This window comes from Linepithema humile, chromosome 4, assembly GCF_040581485.1.
Source record: "Linepithema humile isolate Giens D197 chromosome 4, Lhum_UNIL_v1.0, whole genome shotgun sequence".
NCBI classification, from domain to species: domain Eukaryota; kingdom Metazoa; phylum Arthropoda; class Insecta; order Hymenoptera; family Formicidae; genus Linepithema; species Linepithema humile.
The window spans coordinates 13,024,435-13,047,671 of record NC_090131.1 but is presented as its reverse complement, the minus strand read 5'-3'; the positions used below and the strand labels follow the sequence as shown (position 1 = coordinate 13,047,671).

Genomic DNA, 23,237 nt, shown 5'->3' with positions numbered 1-23,237 from the left:
TAATATTCGATGATAATAACATGAGAAATTTTTGAACCAATAAATTTTTAATAATTTTAATAGTGTATTTTTATCTAGATTACCAGCATAAATCAAATTTATTGCGCCTTTAATATTTACGCCTTAATTGCGTTTAGCATTAGCATCCATAAAAATCGACTTTGTTAAATAATAAAACATTAATATTTTAATAACGTGATAAAAGATTAAAGTAGTGAAATTTTTTCTATCAATTAGCATGAGCAATTTTTATGGCGCCAAATTTTTGTTATTGGTGGGACCGTTTATAATGCATATTTACGTCAAATTAACGCACCTAAATTTTCAGAATACCATTGAAAAGTATCAATAAAATTGTCTTGTCTAATTTTCGATAATAATATTAGTACGATAAATTTTTAGAATATCGAATTTTGACGGTATCAATAGTGTAGCGAGTTTTTCAATTAGGACTGTCAGTATAAATTGTTTTAAATCTGCGTTTAACATCAACATCTATAAAAAATGATTTTATTAAATAATAAATTACTCTGTTTGAATATAATAAAAAGCTAAATTAATAAATTTTTTCTGAAATAGCACGTGCAATTTTTATGGCGCCAAATTTCTGTTATTGACGGGACCATTTGTATAATATATTTTTACATCATGTTAACAGTTAAATTTCCAAAATATCATTGAAAGTTTATATTAATAAGTTTTCTCTTATCTAATATTCGATGATAATAACATGAGAAGTTTTTAAACCAGTAAGTTTTTGCTAATATCAATAATGTAACGGCGGTTTTCAATCAAGATTGCCAGCATAAATAATCTTAAAATTGTGTCTGGCGCTAGCATCCATGAAACACAATTTTTTTAAATAATAAAACATCAATATTTTAATAATATGCTAAAAGGCTAAAATAGATTTTCTACGAAATAACAAAAGCAATTTTTATGGCGCCAAATTTTTGTTATTAGCGGAACCATTTGTATATTTACGTCAGATTAACGTCTAAATTTCCACAGGATAAATCGCTTATTAATGGAATATGATTGGCTCTTACTTCTAGAACTAATAAATAAATATTAAGGTTCAGCGGAAAATTTAGTGACGTTGCTAAACTGAATGTGACCATTGCTACATTTTATGGCTTCTGCATACAGAAACATTCATCGTGCGAAAATATTAAATGCAGTTTTTTTAGAGTTCAAAGATTTTAAAGTTTAAGATAATAATCTCTATAAAACAATTTTTGTATAGCAATAATATTTCAGATTTATTTTACTAATTTAAAGCATAATATATGTATGGTCCCGAAAATATCCATATAATTACAGCATGTGTCCCGAAAATATACATATTACATTATGGTTATTATAAAATTTAAATATTCGAAAAAAAAATCTGTTTTATACACTAAGGACAACTCGAAAGGTTACATATATGAACATTTAATCTGATAATATCTTATTATTGATAAAAATAGGATAAATTTTTAGTTTTTATTACATTTTACTTTTTTCATGGATAAAGTGTATAATACCAGGTCGGACCTGGAAATATACATTATATTGAAAAAAGATCCAGGTCCGACCTGGCAATAGCCAAAGGTCCTGGAACTATACAGTATATTATCTGAAAAGTCCTTGCAACATCCCTTAGACATATATATATATATATATATATATATATATATATATATATATCCGGGAATATATTAAACATACATAATATTATTGGATATTGCGAGCCATTCCGAATGTTTTTGGGAACTACGATAAATCAGGACGTCCTTCGGGTGTCTTTAGGGCGTCTTATGGACGTCCGAGATGCCGGGACATAACCAGGACTTTTGAGGATATACATCGGACGTCCGAAGGACGTCCATGTGTTGTGTGGGTAAATGCATGCTACTTGCATGTTAAAAGCAAGCGTTTCTAATTCAGAAATTCTGAGGCGAAATTCTGGCTGGAATATTAGAGATCACCTGTTCGAGACCTGCTTCGTGCAACTTTCTCTTCTTTTTTCCGCATTTGTTTCTAACATAGTAAATCATCAGATAATATTTTCTTGCCCAAAAAAATAATATTTTCTATTTATTAATAATATTTGCATATGTTAAACTAACAATTTTAGAAATAATACAGATCTGCTATTGTCAATAGAAAAATGAAAAATTATTTTACAATGTTGCAACAAAGTGCTAATTTAACATATGCAAATATTTTTAATAAAGATAAAATAATTTCTTTTAGCCAAAAACATTATCTAATAATTTACTTAAAACAAATATCAAAAAAAGAAAAAAGTTACAAAATCACAGTTTTCAAACACGAGATTTTTAATATTCTTGCCATTCGCCTTACTCGTTTAGCCATGCTTGCTATTTTACATTTATCAACATGAAAGATTACACACCTGCAAAGCATTTAATTATTTATTTTAAACTACTGCATAGAGTTACTGTAGTAATTACATATACATGTACTGTGAAGATTAGTGGAGGAACACAGTAACATATTAAAAATGCAATCAAATAGATGTAAGATTAGTAATTTTATTAGTATTATTAATAAGTAGTGGTCTTCCGCACCACCTTTGAAGTTCCACTTATGGCGCGTTCGATTTTTTTTTAAGTAGATCGTCGCCTGGAGCCCTATTGTACCACCTGTTTTTTACACCTGTTATTTACAGGTTAAAATAATTTACAGTAGTTGACACTGTATCTTTGTATCTATATACTTACTGTACTTTGTATACTCACTGTACTTGTACTTTTGCGCGTTGCGCGTATATTGGCGAGTTGGGAAAATTACTTACTTTATAATTTTCTATAAATACAAAATATATTTTGTATTTATTTATTATTTTGTATTACCTGCAATGCTTGTAAAATGTTTATTATTTTATTTAAAAATTATTATGTTATTTTGATATTGATGGTCCAGCAACATCATCAATATCTGCAGCATGTAGCGTTATATTACTTTTTTTTTCATAGGGCTACTAGCATATAATGTCTTTGCCAACATGAGAGACAAATGGTTTTCATCAATCACCATGTTTAGAACCGTTTCTTTTCTAGATTTTAAAGCCGATTTTAGAACACATAGAGCATTCACATTGGTAACCGAAAGTTTATTGCGTTTTTTTGTTTTTATATCTGATAAAACAGAAATCACTTTTTCTGAATCAGCATTCGAATTTGGAAGTGATCTAACAGCATTCAAAAAAGATTTTAGATTGGGATATTTTGCAATGTTAATAGAGTTCTGACTTTGTGAAATTTCTTTCCACATGTCATCAAAATTTAATTTTGAAAGATTTTTTTTTCTACTTGTGTAAAATCATGATATAAAAGATACCATTCTTTCTTTAAACCATTTTCGTCAAAACCACCAAAAGTTTGAGCGATAAAAGAGACATCATTGAATGATATTTCTCTGTCACTATCCGATAAAGCTACGTTTGCTTCTAAAACTTTCAATTTAGACAAAAATTTGTCATTAATTGGTAATCTTTTACTAATTTCTTCTGCAGCAGTGACGCAAAATTGCAAACAATTCTTTCGAACATTTGCAACTATGTCTGTGTGTCCTTCTTTCATTAATTTATCGAGATATTCCTCACATTCGAATCCTAAATTTACTTCATTTAGAGATTTTTGATTCTCTTGTTGAGAAAATTGAATATTATTACATACATTTTTTAACAATTCTGGTTTCAAAAAGTATTTATTTGAAATTTTACTAATTTTGGTTGCAATAAATGAACCGCTGTGTTTCCGTTGCTTGAAAAAATGCATTAAATGAATAAAAGTATTTAAAATATGTTCTAAAAATAAAAAATATGCTTTTACATCATGACGTTGCATTACAAGCATTAAATTTTCTGCAGACTTTGATTTTTCTGTCAACACCATATCAGTAAAAAAAAGCTTGAGAGAATCCCAAGACTCAAGAATTCTTTCAATACATGAATGGTGAGAAAGCCACCGTGTATCGGACAATCGTAAAATTTTGCGACTTGTTTCCAAGAAGCAATCACTAAATTCTCTATAAATAGCCAAACGCTTGGGACTACTGTTAATATAACTTGAAATCTTTTTTACAAATTCTTCGCAATATTCTGGTATTTCAGCACATGCAGAATGTGCAACCAATGCAGCGGAATGACATGGACATGAAATAGTTAATAAATGTTTACAAGTTTCTTCCAACTTTCTTTTGAATGATATATATTTTCCTGTCATAACAGGCGCATTGTCGCATGACAAAGCAATAATATTTGAAAATGAGATCATTGATTTCAACATCTCAGTTTTAAATGCATTAAATATTTTGTCCGCACTGCTACTTTTTGCGTTGATATTAATTAATTTTACTAATTGCGTGCGAATATCTAATATTTTAAGATCAACAAATCGGACAAGAAACGTCATCCATTTTTCATTACAAATATCAGACGATTCGTCTATAAAAATGGAAAATTTAGTATTTTGAATGCTGTTCACCACACGGTCTGTTTCAATCGGACATAAAACGTTAGAAATAATATTTGTACATTTCTTTCGACTCATACACATTTTTTGTAATATGCTAGAATCTTTTCCTATTTCTTGGTAAAAATTGAGAATATCTTTCGCAGTTTGAAATGGAATATTTCTATCAGCGATTAACGCAGCATATCGAATTTCTGCTGATTTTCTTCGCTTTTCAAAAGATAAATCTTCAAAAGATAAAAGCGATTCGTCTCTCATGTCGACATCTTTATTTGATATTTTTCTTTGTAATTTACATTGTTCTTTGTGTCCTTTGGAATTTTCGTGACGATAGACGTGCGATATATCACCCATATAATATTTATTACAAAATGTGCAAAAAAAATAAACGCTCGTCATGTGACACTTCGCGTAACCATGGCTTAAATAACTCTATATCTAACCATTGTTGCTGAAATTTAAAGTTGCTGGATTGTCGTGATATTTTTGTTCTCGGACTTACATTATTATCTGATAACGATGATAAATTTTCTTTAATTTTATTCTTATGACACGTAGAATCCGCATGTCTTGCAACATGTGATGTGGAGCATGACATATTTTTGTCGCATATAGTATTTACAATAAAAAAGGTTTTCATCTGATGATACTTTGCGTATCCAAGATTTAAAGCGATTATCATGAAGCCAAGATTCCGAAAAACTTCGCTTACGTGTATTTGTTGATTTATCACCCATTTTTCAATTAAGTGAAAAATAGATATAAACAATAAATCCGAGAATAATAGAAAAAATAAATAATAATTCGAAAAACTTACAGTCGAGATCCTTGCAACGCGAGTCAACTGTCTGAATACGAAAATGTTACAAACACATATAGAATATGTTTACTTGCCAGTATAAGGTGACAGAATTAATTCTTCAAGACGCCAGTTTCGTTTCAACAGCAGCACGCAGTGGAACAATGTCCCGTAAGTAGAGAATAAAATTATAATTATTTGTATATAGAAAAATATTTTATACATGTGCTTATACAGTGTGTCCCAAAAGTTCGGCAACGGTCAAATATATCGTAAAATATAAATTTTCTTGAAAAATGTTTTATACAAAAGTTGTAGAGTATTAAGTGACGCATTAAATAGTAGTATTAGTATAATCCTAGATGGCGCCACTGCGGTCAGGTAAAAGTCATCTTAAATTTTTCAAATGGAACACCCTACTTTTTATTCCACATTCTTGTAGCTGACGTTGAGACGTTTTCAAAACACTGGTTACAAACCTTTCTTCTACAAAAACTTTCCGAGTTATGGGATTCAATATTTACAGTATCGCTGGCATTGGCATTACCCCATGAGGAAGTGACAAACCGTAGAGTCCCTATTTTTGTTCACACTCAAGCACGCACGCACGCACGCACGCACGCACGCACGCACGCACGCACGCACGCACGCACGCACGCACGCACGCACGCACGCACGCACGCACGCACGCACGCACGCACGCACGCACGCACGCACGCACGCACGCACGCACGCACGCACGCACGCACGCACGCACGCACGCACGCACGCACGCACGCACGCACGCACACAACACACACACGTTGTACACACAAGAGGTGTAAATCCGACTGGGCAACCTCCACGTGGTACACTTGGGTAATGCCAATGCCAGCGGTACTGTAAATATTGAATCCCATAACCCGGAAAGTTTTTGTGGAAGAAAGGTTTGTAACCAGTGTTTTGGAAACGTCTCAACGTCAGCTACAAGAATGTGGAATAAAAAGTAGGGTGTTCCATTTGAAAAATTTAAGATAACTTTTACCTGACCGCAGTGGCGCCATCTAAGATTATACTAATACTACTATTTAATGCGTCACTTAATACCCTACAACTTTTGTATAAAACATTTTTCAAGAAAATTTATATTTTACGATATATTTGACCGTTGCCGAACTTTTGGGACACACTGTATATAAGAACTAAGATTTTCAATCGACCATAACCGACGATAACAACTAAAAAGTGAACAATCCCAGCAAACACCAAGTTACAGTTATATAATTGTTAGTTGTAATTTCCCACTCAATAATATAATTGTTATATAACACGTGTATTATATAACAGTTATATTGTTGAGTGGGAAATTACAACTAACAATTATATAACTGTAACTTGGTGTTTGCTGGGATGTGTTATGATATTAGACATTATATATTATTGATGTGTACAGAGTCGACCGCGAGACGTAAACGCGAGTGAGTAAACGCAAAACTTTGAAACAGACGGAAGAAGTGTGTTAAAATTTTTCGATAAATCTCGAACGGTCGAGAATTTATATAATTTAACTTTACTTTTATTTTTATTTTTATTTTATTTATATATTTATTCTTTTTATTTTCGAAGAAGATTTGGAACAAAAAGTCGCTGCACAGCAGCAACAATTAGAGCAATTGATCTCCACCCAGATAGCACAAGTAATCGTATTGAATTCCAAAAGAATTCGCATTTTCGACTTCTTAAAGACCTCAGTATTTCTGTTTAAAAAGAACTGAAATAGAATTTATTTTTGCATGATCAAAATGATAGAATTATAATGTACTCTTTAAGACTTCAAAAACGATTTTGATCTAGACTTCTTTAAGAATTATTTTTTTTTACTTGTAAAGAGTTCCGAAAGAGTTCCTTTGCGAAAGGTCCAAATGGACGAAAAATAAGTACTCATTAAGAATTTATTAACAGTATCATTTTTTAGAGGTCTGCGCATGAGCAGTGTGATATGTTTGTTGTTATCATGGCAACGAGTTTCACGGCAGCGCTGAGTGTCATTGTTGACATTAGAATTCCGCACTTTGAGCGATCGAGATCGAGCTGCGTGTATTCTGTTTCTATAATTTCAAGTGCCGTGAAAATCGCGTTTTTCTTCGTCTCTTTTGTTCTACTTTTTCTACCTCTGTATTTCTATTGCATTTTTTTTCTTTCTTTTTCTTTCTTTCCTTTCTTTTTGTTTCTCTGTGTGTCTCTTAATTCTCTCTCTTTCTGTCTCTTTCTTCTACTATCTCCATCAGTTAATCAGACACTGACGTGCTGTAACCTACTAAACGGTAAGGACATTGTCAAATTTTTTTTAACCCTATTCTTTAATTCAATCTTCTCGTCTGTTTTTTAATGCACATGCACGAAAGAGATGATATATTTTCCCAGAATTTTTCGGAATCCGTGATCCGTGTCTCGCTATAATTCTTTTGTAGAATGAGTCTAAAACTTTCCTTGTATTCCTTTATCGATATTCGCCGTCGCGACACACATATCACAGCTACGCCTATCGCACAATCTCTTATCGCATCTCGCACGTGTGCCTCATCTTTTGTGACGGCGATGGTCGCGATACTCTTTGTGAAAATGGCCCGCTCGGTACCGATATTTACTTTATCGATGATACAAGACACAGAAATTAGATTGAGGTTGCAAGAATGATATTTATCTCTCGATATCAATAATTCTCGGTGACACACGGTCTCGTCGATGAATTTATCGTGCTCGGTGTAAACACTTCGGCCCGAGAAAGGTCGTATGTATTTACATAAATTAGTGACCGATATCGAGTTACACTCGCTACTCATCACTTTTGCTTGCATCATAGAAAACAGCTCGAGATAATAATAAAATAATTTTATAGATTATTAGCAACATGCCAAAACGGAAACGCTACAATAACTTGTCGGAACGTCAAGTCTATCGTCGGCTCGCTGAACAATGGCAAGAAGATGTAATGCTTGTAGACAGTTCATCTGTCGATGACGAGTTTCTCAATAATGTACCTCGGCTTCCGATGGGCATTGAACACAAGCGAAATAAAGAGAACCTTAATCCTGCAACTGATGCAAATAACGCAGAATATGGCGTGGCTAAAAATGATCCTCAATTTATGATTAATAACTTTGCAGATGACTTTGCAGAAAATGTTATTAATATTCAGAACATTGACAAGGCTGTTGAAAACATTGCACAAGATTTCGTGTCAGAAGATTGTGACAGTGATTCAGAGGAGGATCTCGAAAAGGACTGTCCTGCAATTATTTTGGAAACTTTTGATTTTGTAGAGGAATTAGCATCCTTCGCATTGGATACTGCAATGAAACATGTTCATTTAAATCGCCTTTTAAAACTTCTGAGAAAAGCGGGTCACAAGAACTTGCCTGAAGACTCTCGTACACTGTTGCAAACACTACGTACTTCTAATATGGAAATTACCGACTGCCCGCCTGGAACATACCTCCACTACGGATTGCAAAAAGCTCTAGAAGAACGCTTGCAAAATAATACATTTTTCATCTCTGGAACAGAAATTATGTTGGATTTAAATATCGATGGGCTACCCATTGCAAAATCTTCTGGAACAAGTTTGTGGCCTATTTTAGGAAAAATTATTAATGGCCCTTTTAATACCCCGTTCGTCATTGGAATATATCACGGGGATAAAAAACCATATTCAGTTCACGACTATCTAATACCTTTTATAAACGAATATAAAAGACTGAACAGTGAAGGATTTGTTGTGGATTCAAAACAATTTATTGTCACAATAAGATGCATAATTTGTGATAGTCCCGCACGATCCTATGTGAAATGTACGAAACAATTCAATGGATATTTCAGTTGCGGAATGTGTACTGAAGAGGGAGATTTTATGAATCGAATGGTCTTTCTTTCTGAATCAGCACCACTACGGACAAATGAAACCTTTAGGCGCAGAACGAATGAAGAGCATCATACAGGTACTTCACCATTTGAGGCATTACCTATAGATATGGTTATTCAATTTCCGCTGGACTATATGCATTTAGTATGCTTAGGAGTTATGAAAATTTTGTTGACGATATGGTTCGATTGTCGTCGAATTCTAACATTACGCGCGGAGGCTGTACAACAATTATCTGACGCATTAGTGATCTCAGGACAATGGATACCCAAAGATTTCAACAGGAAACCTCGAGGATTGCAAGAATTGCATCGCTGGAAAGCCACTGAATTCCGGACTTTCTTGTTATATCTAGGACCGATTTTGCTACAACCAATTCTTTCGAAAAAATATTTGGCTCATTTCAATGCTCTAAGTTGCGCTATTCGGATATTATGCGACCCACACGATTGTTATGTCAACAATGCCTATGCTAAAGAATTGTTGGTTTATTTTGTGCAACAATTCAAAACCCTTTATGGAAAAGAGTATGTTACGAGTAACGTACATAATTTGATTCATCTGAACGAAAGTGTGAAGGCATTTGGCACGTTGGACGGATTTAGTGCTTTCGATTTTGAAAATCACATGCAAACTTTGAAACGTTTGCTCCGAAAACACGCGAAACCATTGCAGCAAATTCATCGACGATTATCGGAGATTGGTCAGGCCAAATCTTCGCAAATAACAGCAAATATAAGTGGTATGAATCTCAACTATCCTCTGGTAAAGAAACCAGTTAGGTCCAACCTTCCTATGGGTTGTCACAGAGAGCATCGAGTTTTACAATTCAAAAATTTGGAAATATCAAATAAAAGACCAGATAATTGTTGCTTCATGGCTGATGGAAGTATCGTCATGATCAATCATATCGCATTTAGAGGAAATGTTATTGTCGTTATTGGTTGTGCATTTTTAAACAGGAACGATATTCAGAATTATCCATGTGCCTCGAGCAACTTGCACATATATGAAGTAAAAAATCTGTCACCTCCACAAATATGGCCTGCAGACCAAATATGCCGCAAAGCTGTTTTACTAACGTTTCAAAACAATCAATATGTAATGCCACTTTTACATCAGTAATTATTGTCGACGTGAAATCGTTAACTTACAGATGGTGCGATATTATGTTGTATTGTGCGAAGACTTTTGCTCTCTCGTTCCTGAGCATTGGGTGCATCTGGATCATAAGTTCATTCTTTGGCCTCCAAAAAACATGAAATTCATAAGAAAAAAAATGCATGTACTTCAACCAGATGACCGATGGATCAAGTACGAATATCGTAAACTCCTGGGACCTTTCGGTTAATATTTTTTTGTAAAACAATTTATAAACATAATATTTTAAAAATGAATTATCACAATAAAATGTCTTTATAAACTTAACAGAGACCATTGAAGTTGCCAATCAAGTAGAGGAGCATTGCACGAACGCTTCCACAAATGATGATACGGATGATCTGTGTACGAAAGCGTTAATAAAACCGGCCAAGAAACGTGTCACCAAAAAACCCGCACGTCTTGAGGATACCTCGGAAGAGGAAGCAGGTATTGTTAAAGATTAAATTGATTAATAGATTATATTACAATTTACAAGTAGCCACAATAATAATCATTCTAATGATGACATCAATAATTAATTAAATATGAATTTTTCAGCTACTGACGATGATATCTCAAAAAATAACCTTTTCAAAAAAAAAAGGTAAAAAAAAAGGCGCCAAGTACACGCTCTTGTCACAACCAAAACAAAACAGTATTGTTTTACATTTAAAAAAAATTGCCGTATATATTAAACCTATCAAAAAACCAGTCGTATATATTACCCTTTCAAAAAAAGCTGTCGTACATATTAAAACCTTTCAACAAGTAATGCTGTTGTGTATATTAAAACTATAAAAAAATATAATATCAGGAAATGACGCCAAGTGGGATTAAAGAACTATGAAAAAAGTTGTACACTATTTCTATAAAACTCTTCTATAAAACTTTTGTACATAAAGCTGTCGTATATATTAAAAAAAAAATCTAAAAAAATGCTGTCGTACATATATTATTATATTGCATACTATATTTCACCATATTTTACATATACTATACTATATATATTATATATATTATTACATATACTATACGATATATATTATTTATAATATTACATATACTATATATATTATAACAAATTAAACTCATAATTAAAAAAAATAAAAAAAATATTAAAAAAATAAAAATATTTTAGCAAAAAAAATTTTTAAATATTAAAAAAATTTAATTAAAATAAAAAAATATTTATTAAAAAACGCAAAAAAACTTGGCGTTGCTACACCTCAAAATATTATAAAGCAAAAAAATTCGTAATAATATAACAATTGACGATTAATTGACATAATGTAATAAGTTGACATCATGTAAGTTAACATGTAGTTTACTGTAGCAACGCCAAGTTTTTATGTGTTTTTTAATGAATATTTTTTTATTTTAAGTAAATTTTTGCAATATTTAAAATTTTTTTTACTAAAATATTTTTATTTTTGTACGACATTTTTTTTATTTTTTTAATTATGAGTTTAATTTGTTATAATATATATAGTATACGTAACATTATAAATAATATGTATCGTATAGTATATGTAATAATATATATAATATAGATAGTATAGTATATGTAAAATATGGTGAAATATAGTATGCAATATAATAATATATGTAGCAACAGCTTTATGTACAAAAGTTTTATAGAAGAGTTTTTTTGTACAACTTTTTTCATAGTTCTTTAATCCCACTTGGCGTCATTTCCTGATATTATATTTTTTTATAGTTTTAATATACACAACAGCATTACTTGTTGAAAGGTTTTAATATGTACGACAGCTTTTTTTGAAAGGGTAATATATACGACTGGTTTTTTGATAGGTTTAATATATACGGCAATTTTTTTTAAATGTAAAACAATACTGTTTTGTTTTGGTTGTGACAAGAGCGTGTACTTGGCGCCTTTTTTTTTACCTTTTTTTTGAAAAGGTTATTTTTTGAGATATTATTTCTTTTTTTTAGTAATTTGTTTTGATTGTGACCAGAGCGTGTACTTGGCACCTTTATTTTACCTTTTTTTTTAAAAAAGGTAATTGATAGATATTTTTTTTTAATGATATATATACGACAGTGTTTTTTAAAGCTAAAATAATGAAATATCAGTTAGATTTTGCTAAAGACGGCCCATTATCACCCCAGTCGTACTTTCAGTATACAGCATACGACGGTCCTCTTTAATTAATTAAGTTACAAAAATACAAAATTCTGTAAGTATCATATTGTTTCTAGGCCATTGTGTTTTTCTAATTGAAGCATCATCAGCTTCAATCCAATCATTTTCTTCTCTATGCAGGGTGTCCCATTTAACTTGAGACAACTAAATATTTCGAAAAATAAGCATTGTACGAAAAAATGTCCCAAATAAATTTTTAATATTATCAAGGGGGACGTCTGGCTGTATAAAAATTAACCCGCCCCCACCGCCCCTTGGGGGTGGGGCGGGTGGCAACTTTAAAATTTCAAATAAGAACCTCCATTTTTTTATTACAGATTCGGATTCCTCGGAAAAAAGTACGTAAGTTTTGTCCGAGACATTTTTTCGAATCGTGATAGATGGCGCTGTAATCAGTGAAAATTAGTTTTTGCCATTTTCTCTCACCATCGGGGTGCTTTATTTCGGTGAGTCCCCTCGCCTCTCACTATTCAATTACAATAAATGCTCGAAATGATGACTTTCCATTTTGATGCATTTATTAACTCGAGCTTGGAATGCTTGTACACATGTAGAAAGTGTATCTGGCGTTATTTGTGCGCAAGCATATCTAATACGTTCCACCATGTTTTCTCGAGTATTTGGTATTTTTGTATACTCTTTTTCTTTAAGGTAAAATTATTTCAACTTTCAAAATTATTTCAACTTTCTTCTCTAAAGATAAATAATCCATTATTTATTTAATAATGGCTGAAATAAAGAACGCGTCCGTAAAAAAACAAGTAGCTAGCGTACCAAAACTATGAGGCATCTACAAATGTAGTAAATTTCTGAAATACTGAAAATACTGAAAAGGAGAAACAAAATAAATGAAAGAAATTAAGTCAGAACAATTCTTCAATAACTGGATTCTTTAAATTTCAAGTCAAGTAAATTTCAGTAATACGTACGCTAGCTACTTGTTTTTTTACGGACGCGTTCTTTATGTCAGTAAATAAATAATGGATTATTTATCTTTAGAGAAGAAAGTTGAAATAATTTTATGTTACCTTAAAGAGAAAGTGTATACAAAAGTACCAAATACTCGAGAAAACATGGTGGAACGTATTAGATATGCTTGCGCACAAATAACGCCAGATACACTTTCTACATGTGTACAAGCATTCCAAGCTCGAGTTAATAAATGCATCGAAATGGAAAGTCATCATTTCGAGCATTTATTGTAATTGAATAGTGAGAGGCGAGGGGACTCACCGAAATAAAGCACCCCGATGGTGAGAGAAAATGGCAAAAACTAATTTTCACTGATTACAGCGCCATCTATCACGATTCGAAAAAATGTCTCGGACAAAACTTACGTATTTTTTTCCAAGAAATTCGAATCTGCAATAAAAAATAGGGGTTCCTATTTAAAATTTCAAAGTTGCCACTTGCCCCACCCCCAAGGAGCGGTGGCGGCAGGTTAATTTTTACACAGGCAGACGTTCCCCTTAATAATATTAAAAGTTTATTTGGGACATTTTTTCGTACAATGCTTATTTTTCGAAATATTTAGTTGTCTCAAGTTAAATGGGACACCCTGTATATATTACAACGTTTATAATTATCTATTTCATTTAGTCTCTATTAGGCCCTGACCTATTATCATCTCTTTCAGTTTAATAAATAATTTAATTATAGTTGGTATAAATAGAATTACAAACTCGTATTACATAGTTAAATTCAATTTGCAATTTATAAGTGGCTTTCAAAAACGATATTCAAATACATTGAGTACATGAGTTAGATAATTAATTAAATATGTTAGTACGTATTATTCATTTGATTAGTTATTTAAAAACAATATACTACATATAATTATTTTTAACATGTTCACAATTTATACTGACAATGAAAAATAGAAACTAGCAGATATTACATTATATTACCACGATTTGGCCGTTCTGCACGTGCGCGACGTCTGTAGCCTGCGTACGGGATATATGTATAGGTACAACGCTTGCGCACAACGCACAGAGTCTGCTCTAAAGTGAGAAACAAATATCATCCGCACCGTAATATTTTTCAAAATTCTCAAGCACAATCAGCAATGTAGGAGTATTACACATATTTTATTTCACACACGTATACCGCTGTGTGGCCAGATTTGAGACACAAACAGCAGCAGCAGCAGCAGGAATGAAAGGATTACCGCATATATGCGCAAGTCACATTGTACATGTGAGCTCCGCGCTTCGCATGTACATGGCTTGCGCATGCGTTGCCGGCGATACATGCCGATATGTGTACATCTGAGATACTAGCCATCTATCGGCAAGAATTTATAAAGTACATCCCAGACGACTGAAATAATTTTCATAGTTTTCATGACATTTCGACTTTAGACTTTAATATCTTTATTTATACAGCATATAGAGCAAAAACAAGCATACTTTTATTATATATTTTGGGTAAGCGCTATCGATTGAGCCTATTTTTAAATCGATCGGCTCAGGCATTACTGAGATCCGATAATCTCGGCTCGTCTCAACTTTCGGTCTCGCGTAAAGAGACACGGTCGGTCTTGCGCTACGCGTGAACTTGGCGCGAGACACTACCGTGTCTCTTGATTGGCATAGGTGCATTCGTACCACCACCTTCAAATTACCAGGCCCAACAGAAATGTGATCATTCTGCGAAAAGTGTTAGTCCTACGGTCACAGTTTCGGTATCAGAACTTTCACTAGTCGACGTATTGCAGCATAACTCTATTTTAGGTACAATTATATTTATATATAGTAATATATTTTATACTATATATGTAATTTAATTTCTAATATAATTAATTTATATGTTAAATATAACTAATATATTTAATTTCTAATATAATTAATACTAATATAATTTATAATTTATAATTTATACTAATATATTGCACAATTGATAATAATATATTTCATAACTTCTCATATTGCCATGTCATAATACACACGTATTTCATGTCGATATTTTTATAGAGAACGAAAAGTTGTTATCGCATGATGTATCCGAGGAGCTTGAAAACTTCGATGCAGTTTTTGAAAGAGAAATTGCATTCGCATCTCTTCAGGTAGAGAATTCTCCATCACGACACTGGCAAAATGTATTGGCAACCAACAAGGATGAGAAGCAATCTCAAAGTGAGTTTTTATTTTATTTGTTTGAATCTACGGAAACGTAGATAGATACTGATGTAATAATATAACACATTACACGAAACGTTTTTCAACAGATACATGTCAAAGAAATAAAGGTATTGTCACGACGAAGTCATTAACCAACCCTTGCAAAAAGAAACTTTTGCCTACTTCCATACGAAATGAATGTCACAAGGGAGTGTCATTACCGTTGAAGAAACAGCGAACAGGTAATATTATGTTCATAATTTGTATACATAAAAAATGATATGTACAAATAAAGGCTATGCTTTTATATTCGAAGAACAATCGATATATTTTCTTATAAAAATTCAATTTTTTAAATGTTTTGACAATTTATCAAATTATCAAAATATTAAAAAAAAACAGGGAAATTAAAATTCTTCAATTGCCTAGTTATTTCAATGATTTACACCTTTGATGTTGCAATAATAAGACTATAGATTCATGTTATTTTCCTTTAGTTGAAGATGAGTCGTCGAACATGCAGGAGAGCGATGATGACTCCAAAGAAATGGACGAAGAGCAACTCGATGACACTGATCAGAGGCGCTTGTTTCAACAACGAGGAAATGCTCGTTCATGTGGTAATGTATAATTCGATAATATTCACGTATAAACTGACATAGGCATTGCTAATTACATTTTTAATCAGAGCACCAGGTTATAATTATAAAATGTTCCGTTTTAAATTGTAACTGAACAAATATTGTAATGAAATTGTTAACGAGGAACTATAATGAGTTTTCCCATTCTCATTTCCATTGTAATCTCATTATTCTCCACAAAAGAGTTACAAATTGGTATTTCATTTTATCGAGTAGTTTCATAGTCATGAATAATTTTCGGACTATTACTGCAGTAATTGGTAAATAAACATGTCCATCAGTCAACAATTTCATTGCAAGATTTATTTAGTTTCAATTAAAAAATGAAAGTTTACTTCAAGACTAATTGATATTTCTATTAGAAAATATAATATGTATATAACAAATGTATATATATAAAAATTAAAAAAACACATTTTATTTGTTGATAAACAAAAATGTGCATTTGTTTCAGAACCGTTGACTGAGGAGCGGTTTTTAAAATATTATAAAACAATCATGACGAAACTCAACCACGTCATAAATCAACTCCAAGATCATGGTAGACCTGTGCTGAATGAGGAGGTTGACAACCTCCTGCCAGATTTTCCACTGGAGACGAGTGAAGATCTGGAGATTTTTAATGACAATCTGTAATCTGCGGATGTATGCAAGCAATTTGTAAGTTTATGTACATGTACTAAATACAATAGTTACATGATGCACATTTTTTGATTACATGTACTTTGCAGACTCGCCACATACTGCTCATTGGTGGAACGGATGCAGCAAAATTGACACGCGGCATATTGAGAAACATAATGACAGACCAGCTAGCAAAAATATACTCCTGGTCGGGACAGCGAAACACTAAAAAATTCCGGGCTATGAAGGTTTGCCAAGTGATAATCGGTGAGTTGATGAAAACAATTCAAAGGTTATATTATATTACAGAAAGCTCTTATAAAACCGTTAATAATACACATTTTTATTTTAAATTTTGACTTAATATTTGAAAAAGTATATATATATAATATATATATATATATATATATATATATATATATATATATATATATATATATATATATATATATATATGTATGTCAATCGTATACTTCGACGACAATTTTAGGCACGCATTGGCAGCTTCGACGACTTCTGGCTACTTTGACGACCGTCGTTAAAATTTTTACCGTTTAATCGTATACTTTGGCGACTGTCGTTAAATTAACCCGTAATAGTGAAAAGGAGATTTTCACGACACTGTATAGTTTGACGACATGCAGTACAGTGGCGATTTTGACGACGTTAAAAAAAACTGTATTATTGTAAAAACTTATTTCATCTTAACGAAAACGCATTTATTTGATATAATTTAAGTTAGAAACAAAATATACAATGTTTATTTGTCCCAAACAAAATTCGGAGAGTTTATAAAATGTTAAAAAATATGATATATCATTTCAGCTACATATTTTTTCTTAAAGACAACTATGTTTTTTACACCAATTGATTCCTCTTATTATTTTGTGCATAAAAGTGTTAAGGTAAGATAATTGAAAAATGAATAACAAGAAATTTTATAGTTTATGTAAAATTAAAGTACACTCACCCGAAAAAAAAGCGGTACACTGAAAATGTGGGAAAAATTCATCAAATTTCAACTGACGATAACTTCGTAAATAATAAAGATAGAAAGTTCTATAAAATATGGAAATAAAGCTAAAAATCTCTACTTTAAGAATCAATTTATTTCAATGTTGCAAAATAAATTTATTGAAAATGGCGGATGACAAAGCGCGAGCATGCAAAATTGAAAAATAATGGTTCGAGTTTGCGACGGTGCACGGTATAAACAAAAAATTGTAGCTTATTGGGATCAAAAGCGTACGAAAGTACAGAGTCTCCTCTTTAAAATGCTTTTTTATGCATCTTGATACGATGATTTTTCGCCGAGAGATTCGCATTTGAAGAAAAAGGCAGATTCTTACTTCAAATGCGAATCTCTCGGCGAAAAATCATCGTGTCTCTTGATAATTATACTGTACCTTTTCGCAAATAAAACTTCGGATATTGCTAAAATAATCAAATTTCTTCCAGTTAACACAAAAGTACGCCTACTCAATGTCATTTTGTTGGAAGATTATAAGATTTGGAAGATTTACAGATATTATTGGGTTTTTAGTATCAAACATATCTATAATATGTATTTATTTGCAAATCTTGATCATCCAACAAAGTAACATTGAGAAAGCATATTTTCTTATTAACTTGAAGGAGTTCAATTATTTTAGAAACATGGAGCAAGTTTTTATGAGTATTTAATACGATACATTATAATTAGGAGCAAGTATTTTTTATATTTTCATAGTGATTACAATACAAGAGTATACAAACGCAACGTAAGTCTGACAATTTACCAATTATTATTCAATCTCTTTTATCTTCAGTAAGATCTTAAATTTAAACTTTATATTAAATAATGTTACATTTTATCATAAGTATTTGATAATAATGCAGTCTTGCTTTTTACTTTTATATTAGATATTAATACATCAATAAGTTTTAACGATGAAAATAGAAACAACAAAGATTGAGAATTCGTACATCAATTTTGTCAGAATAATTGTCATCATCAGTATTCAGTCTTTTATTAGGTTGAGTGAATAGTTAGGGTGACGTCCCATGGTATGTATTTTTTGCGGAACGCGTATCGCGTAACCAATCAGAAGCTTTGTATAAGCATAACAAAACATCATTTCATTTATACTATGCTACTGATTGGTTACGCGATACGCGTTCCGCGAAAAATACAAGCCATGGGACGTAACCCTTAGAAAACACAATAGCATATGTTGCAAAAAATGCATTATTTCTAGTAAAACTGCACAGATCTCACAACTAAAAATAAAAAAAATTGATTAATTACTGGAATACTATTAGGCATATATTTCGTGTATACTGTATATATACTCTTGTATTATAAACAATTAGGCACGATTGCACCAACGTTATTTTGGCTTTAAGCGAGATTTAAATATGTATTTGTCTTCATTTATTTAAAAAAAAGGATAAAGATAGACACATATTTAAGTCTCGCTTAAATTCAAAATAATGCTTGTGCAATCTAGCCTTAAACAATAAAAAAAATTAGCTTCTAATTATAATGTATCTCATTAAATACATTTAAAAACTTGCTCTATATAACTATACAACAAATAATTATATGGAAATAGTAATCTTTGTTAATACGGTTAAGTGATGCAGCTCAAGAAGATAGCGAAGAATTTAAAGTTTATTAATTGGAGCAATTGTTTATACACTTGGCAAATAAAGTTTGTAAAAAAAGAACAGATCATGAGATGAAGTATACTCCTGTTTATGCCAGATATAAATTCACATGCTTTACATATGTTTTTGAAAGTGGTCTTGAATGTTCTTTTCACAAATACACTGATAAAGGATGTGAATGCTGCAGTCAATCTGTGCTACAGCAATGGGTATAGACATTTTGCGAAGAATTATGTAAATCACTTGAAGTAATTATGCATCCAAAAATACATTATTCTATATAATTGAAAAATTACTGCATAGATTTCACAACTGAAAATAAAAGAGATTGATTAATGACTGAAATACATATTATTAAGCATATATGTTGCGCATACTCTATATATACTCTTGTATTATAAACAAAAAAAGTACTTGCTTCTAATTATAATGTATCCTATTACATACACTTAAGAACTTGCTCCGTGTTGCTAAAATAACCATGCTCCATTATGTAAGCACAAAAGAATGCTTATTCAACGTCACATCGTCGGAAGAACAAGATTTGGAAGACTTATGGATCCACTTACAAAGCACAACAATATTACTTTCACCTCCTTAAAATTAAAATAAACAAAATATGATAATAAGTATGTAGCGCAACATTAAGATCTGATTCGTACAGCAATTATACCAGAATAATTGTCATCATCAGCATTCATTCTTCCTTTAGGTTGAGTGAATAGTCAGAAAACACAATTTTTAAAATTACGATCTCATATTGCAGTTACATCTTTCCCCTTAAGTACTAATACATGTTGTACAGACAGCATATGCATTATTTTGAGCAAAATTGTAGAGATCTCATCACTGAAAATAAAGGAGATTGATTAATGGTTGGAATACTGTTAAGTTTATGCTGCATATATTTCTACATACCCTTGTATTATAAACTATACTGCACAAAAAAATACTTGCTTCTAATTGTAACGTATCTTATCTTATTATCTTATTACGTACACTTGCCACATTTCGCGTAAAGAACCAAATTCCTTTAAGTTAGCACAAAATATGCTTACTTAATGTCACTTCGTGGGAAGATTTAAAAGATTTGCAGATATGTTTGATATTAAAAAAACACGATAATGAAGTATTAAGACAATGATACACGTGAGGTTAAGATATCTTTCATGCAATGTAGAGAAACGTAGGATTGCAATATCTTTATTTCTTATATATAGATATGTATTTTTATTTTTTGTATGCTGTTATGTCTGTAAACAATTAATCATTCTACTTACATTTCTGTAAGACTTCCTAATCTTGTTCTTTATACAAAGTAACATTGAGAAAGCATTCTTGCCAATTTGAAGAAGTTTAATTATTATTTTACAACATAAAGCAAGCTTTCATGTGTATGTAATATAATACATTGGGTTTGTTCTTTTTAGCTGCAACAGGACTTACTAAAACACAATAGTACAAGCCAATCTGTCCTGTACTACTCTTGCATGCAGTTAGATCAAGTCTATAATTGATGTCGTAAGCTTTAAGTCATCAGAAATTAATCAATCACAAACGAATAAGTAGAGAACAATCTGTGATGATTCGCAACTTCTTACGGCTTAAGGATTACTAGACTTATTGTACATTCGTTCTTTTCAAAACAGATTTCGTAATTTTATATAATGTCACCGCCGTGTAACAAATTATTATTTCTTTTACAGAAAAAAATTTAAATGTAAATTATACAGAAAAACGAAATAATCTTAACAATGTCCCAATAATTAATTAATCTCTTTTATTTACAGACATAAATGTTTTATATCACTGTGATTGCATAAAATAAACCAGTAAAAATTAACTATTTATTAACTATTTATATGTCCGGTATTTTTCAATTTCAGTCGTAGTTATTTGCATTTAAATTTAACGAAACGTACTCATGCGTGTCCGCGCCTGTTTGTGCATGTTCCTATGTGTTCGTACATGGACGTGCATGCATGAGCAAGCATGCGTACGCTCGTGACTGTGTATGAGAGAAATCTATATTAATCTTGATAACCTCCTCTATTAAAATTAATCTGAATAAAAATTGATAAAAATGTACGCTTTAGTCAAATTTTTTAATAATATTTTATTGAATATTATCAAAAAATTTGTTATGTGTGTAAGTCAAACACAATCATTGTTAAAAAAGATATTACCAAAGCGTTGTATAGTGATAGACGTAGATACCCAGTGAACGTTTTAGCAAGAAATGGCAAGGATCATATTTTCTAACTATATGATTAATTTAGCAACACGGGGTAAGTACTTAAGTGAATGTAATAAGATACATTATAATTAGAAGCAAGTGTTTTTTTTGTTTAATTGTTTATAATACAAGTATACATATATAAAGTATATGTAACACATATGCTTCATCGTATTTCAGTCATTTATCAATCTCTTTTATTTTCAGTGGTGAAATCTGTAGTTTTGCTGGAAATAATGCAATTTTTTCCTATGCAACATATACTAGTGTTAGAAACATACGCTACAATGTTTTCTGACTATTTATTCCACGTAAAGCAAGACTGAATGCTGATAATGACATTTATTCTGATAAGATTGCGGTACGAATGAGATCTTAATATTGCGCTGCATATTTATGTTATATTTTGATTATTTTTAATGTAAGGAGGTTCAAGTGATATTCTTGTGCTTTGTAAGCGGATCTGTAAGTCTTGCAAGTCTTGTTCTTTCGAAGAAGTGTGATTGTATAAGCATCCTTTTATGCTTAAAGGAACATGGTTATTTTAGTAACATGAAACAATTTCTTTTGTGTATATAATAAGATACATTATAATTAAAAGCAAGTGTTTTATTTAGTGTTTTTAATACAACAGTATTAAACAATAATTGTTTTTAATACAACAGTATATATAGAGTATACGCAACATATATGCCTAATTGTGTTTCAATCATTAATTAATCTCTTTTATTTATAAAAGTAAAGAGCAAGAACATATTATTATTAAATACTTACGATAAAATAGTAATCATAATTTTCAATTTTAAAGAAACTCGCCTAATTGTATTCGAGTGTCTTCGTTTCCAAAAGATATATATATAGCTTTGTTTTGTGCTGCTGTCTCTTTATATGTATTTTCATCGACAGATCCTACCTTGTATTAATACCTAATATAAAAATAAAAAGCAATACTGCATTATAATCTTATACTTATGATAAAATATAACATTATATATATTTAATACAGATTTTAAATCTAAGATCTCACTAAAGGTAAAAGAAATTGAATAATAATTGGAAAATTGTCAGACTTACGTTGCGTTTGTATACTTCTTGTATTATAATCATTATAAAAAGTATAAAAAATGCTTGCTCCAAATTATAATATAATGTATCTTATTAAATACACATAATATATCGATATGTTTGATACTAAAAACTCAATACTATATGTAAGAGAGTCTCTCCCTCCCTCCTACTTCCCCCCTCCCCCTTCTCACTCTCTTCCAATCTTATAATTTTCCGACGAAGTGAATGATATGATTGAGTAAGCGTACTTTTATGCTAACTGGAAGGAATTTGGTTATTTTAGCAATACCAAAGTTTTATTTGCCAAAAGGTGCAGTATAATTATTAATTATATATAATATTGTATTACATTAATATAGTAGTATTCTAAAAAGAAAATAATGTTTCAAAATGCATTGACTGA

General features: G+C 31.1%; 1 protein-coding gene and 1 long non-coding RNA gene across 2 annotated transcripts; one reads left to right on the top strand and one right to left on the bottom strand.

The window, feature by feature from the left end:
* Positions 1-6,553: 6,553 nt before the first annotated feature.
* LOC136999353 (uncharacterized) lies at positions 6,554-10,320 on the top strand. The gene is made up of 2 exons (XM_067353113.1): positions 6,554-7,589; positions 8,165-10,320. The coding sequence occupies exon 2, from the start codon at positions 8,177-8,179 to the stop codon at positions 10,310-10,312; it is 2,136 nt and encodes a 711-aa protein (XP_067209214.1). The 5' UTR covers positions 6,554-7,589; positions 8,165-8,176; the 3' UTR covers positions 10,313-10,320.
* Positions 10,321-18,754: 8,434 nt separating this feature from the next.
* On the bottom strand, positions 18,755-22,294 carry LOC136999778 (uncharacterized). The gene is made up of 2 exons (XR_010890092.1): positions 20,204-22,294; positions 18,755-20,126 (listed from the first exon to the last, which is right to left on the bottom strand). It is a non-coding gene; the product is annotated as an uncharacterized lncRNA (long non-coding RNA).
* Between the last annotated feature and the right edge of the window lie 943 nt (positions 22,295-23,237).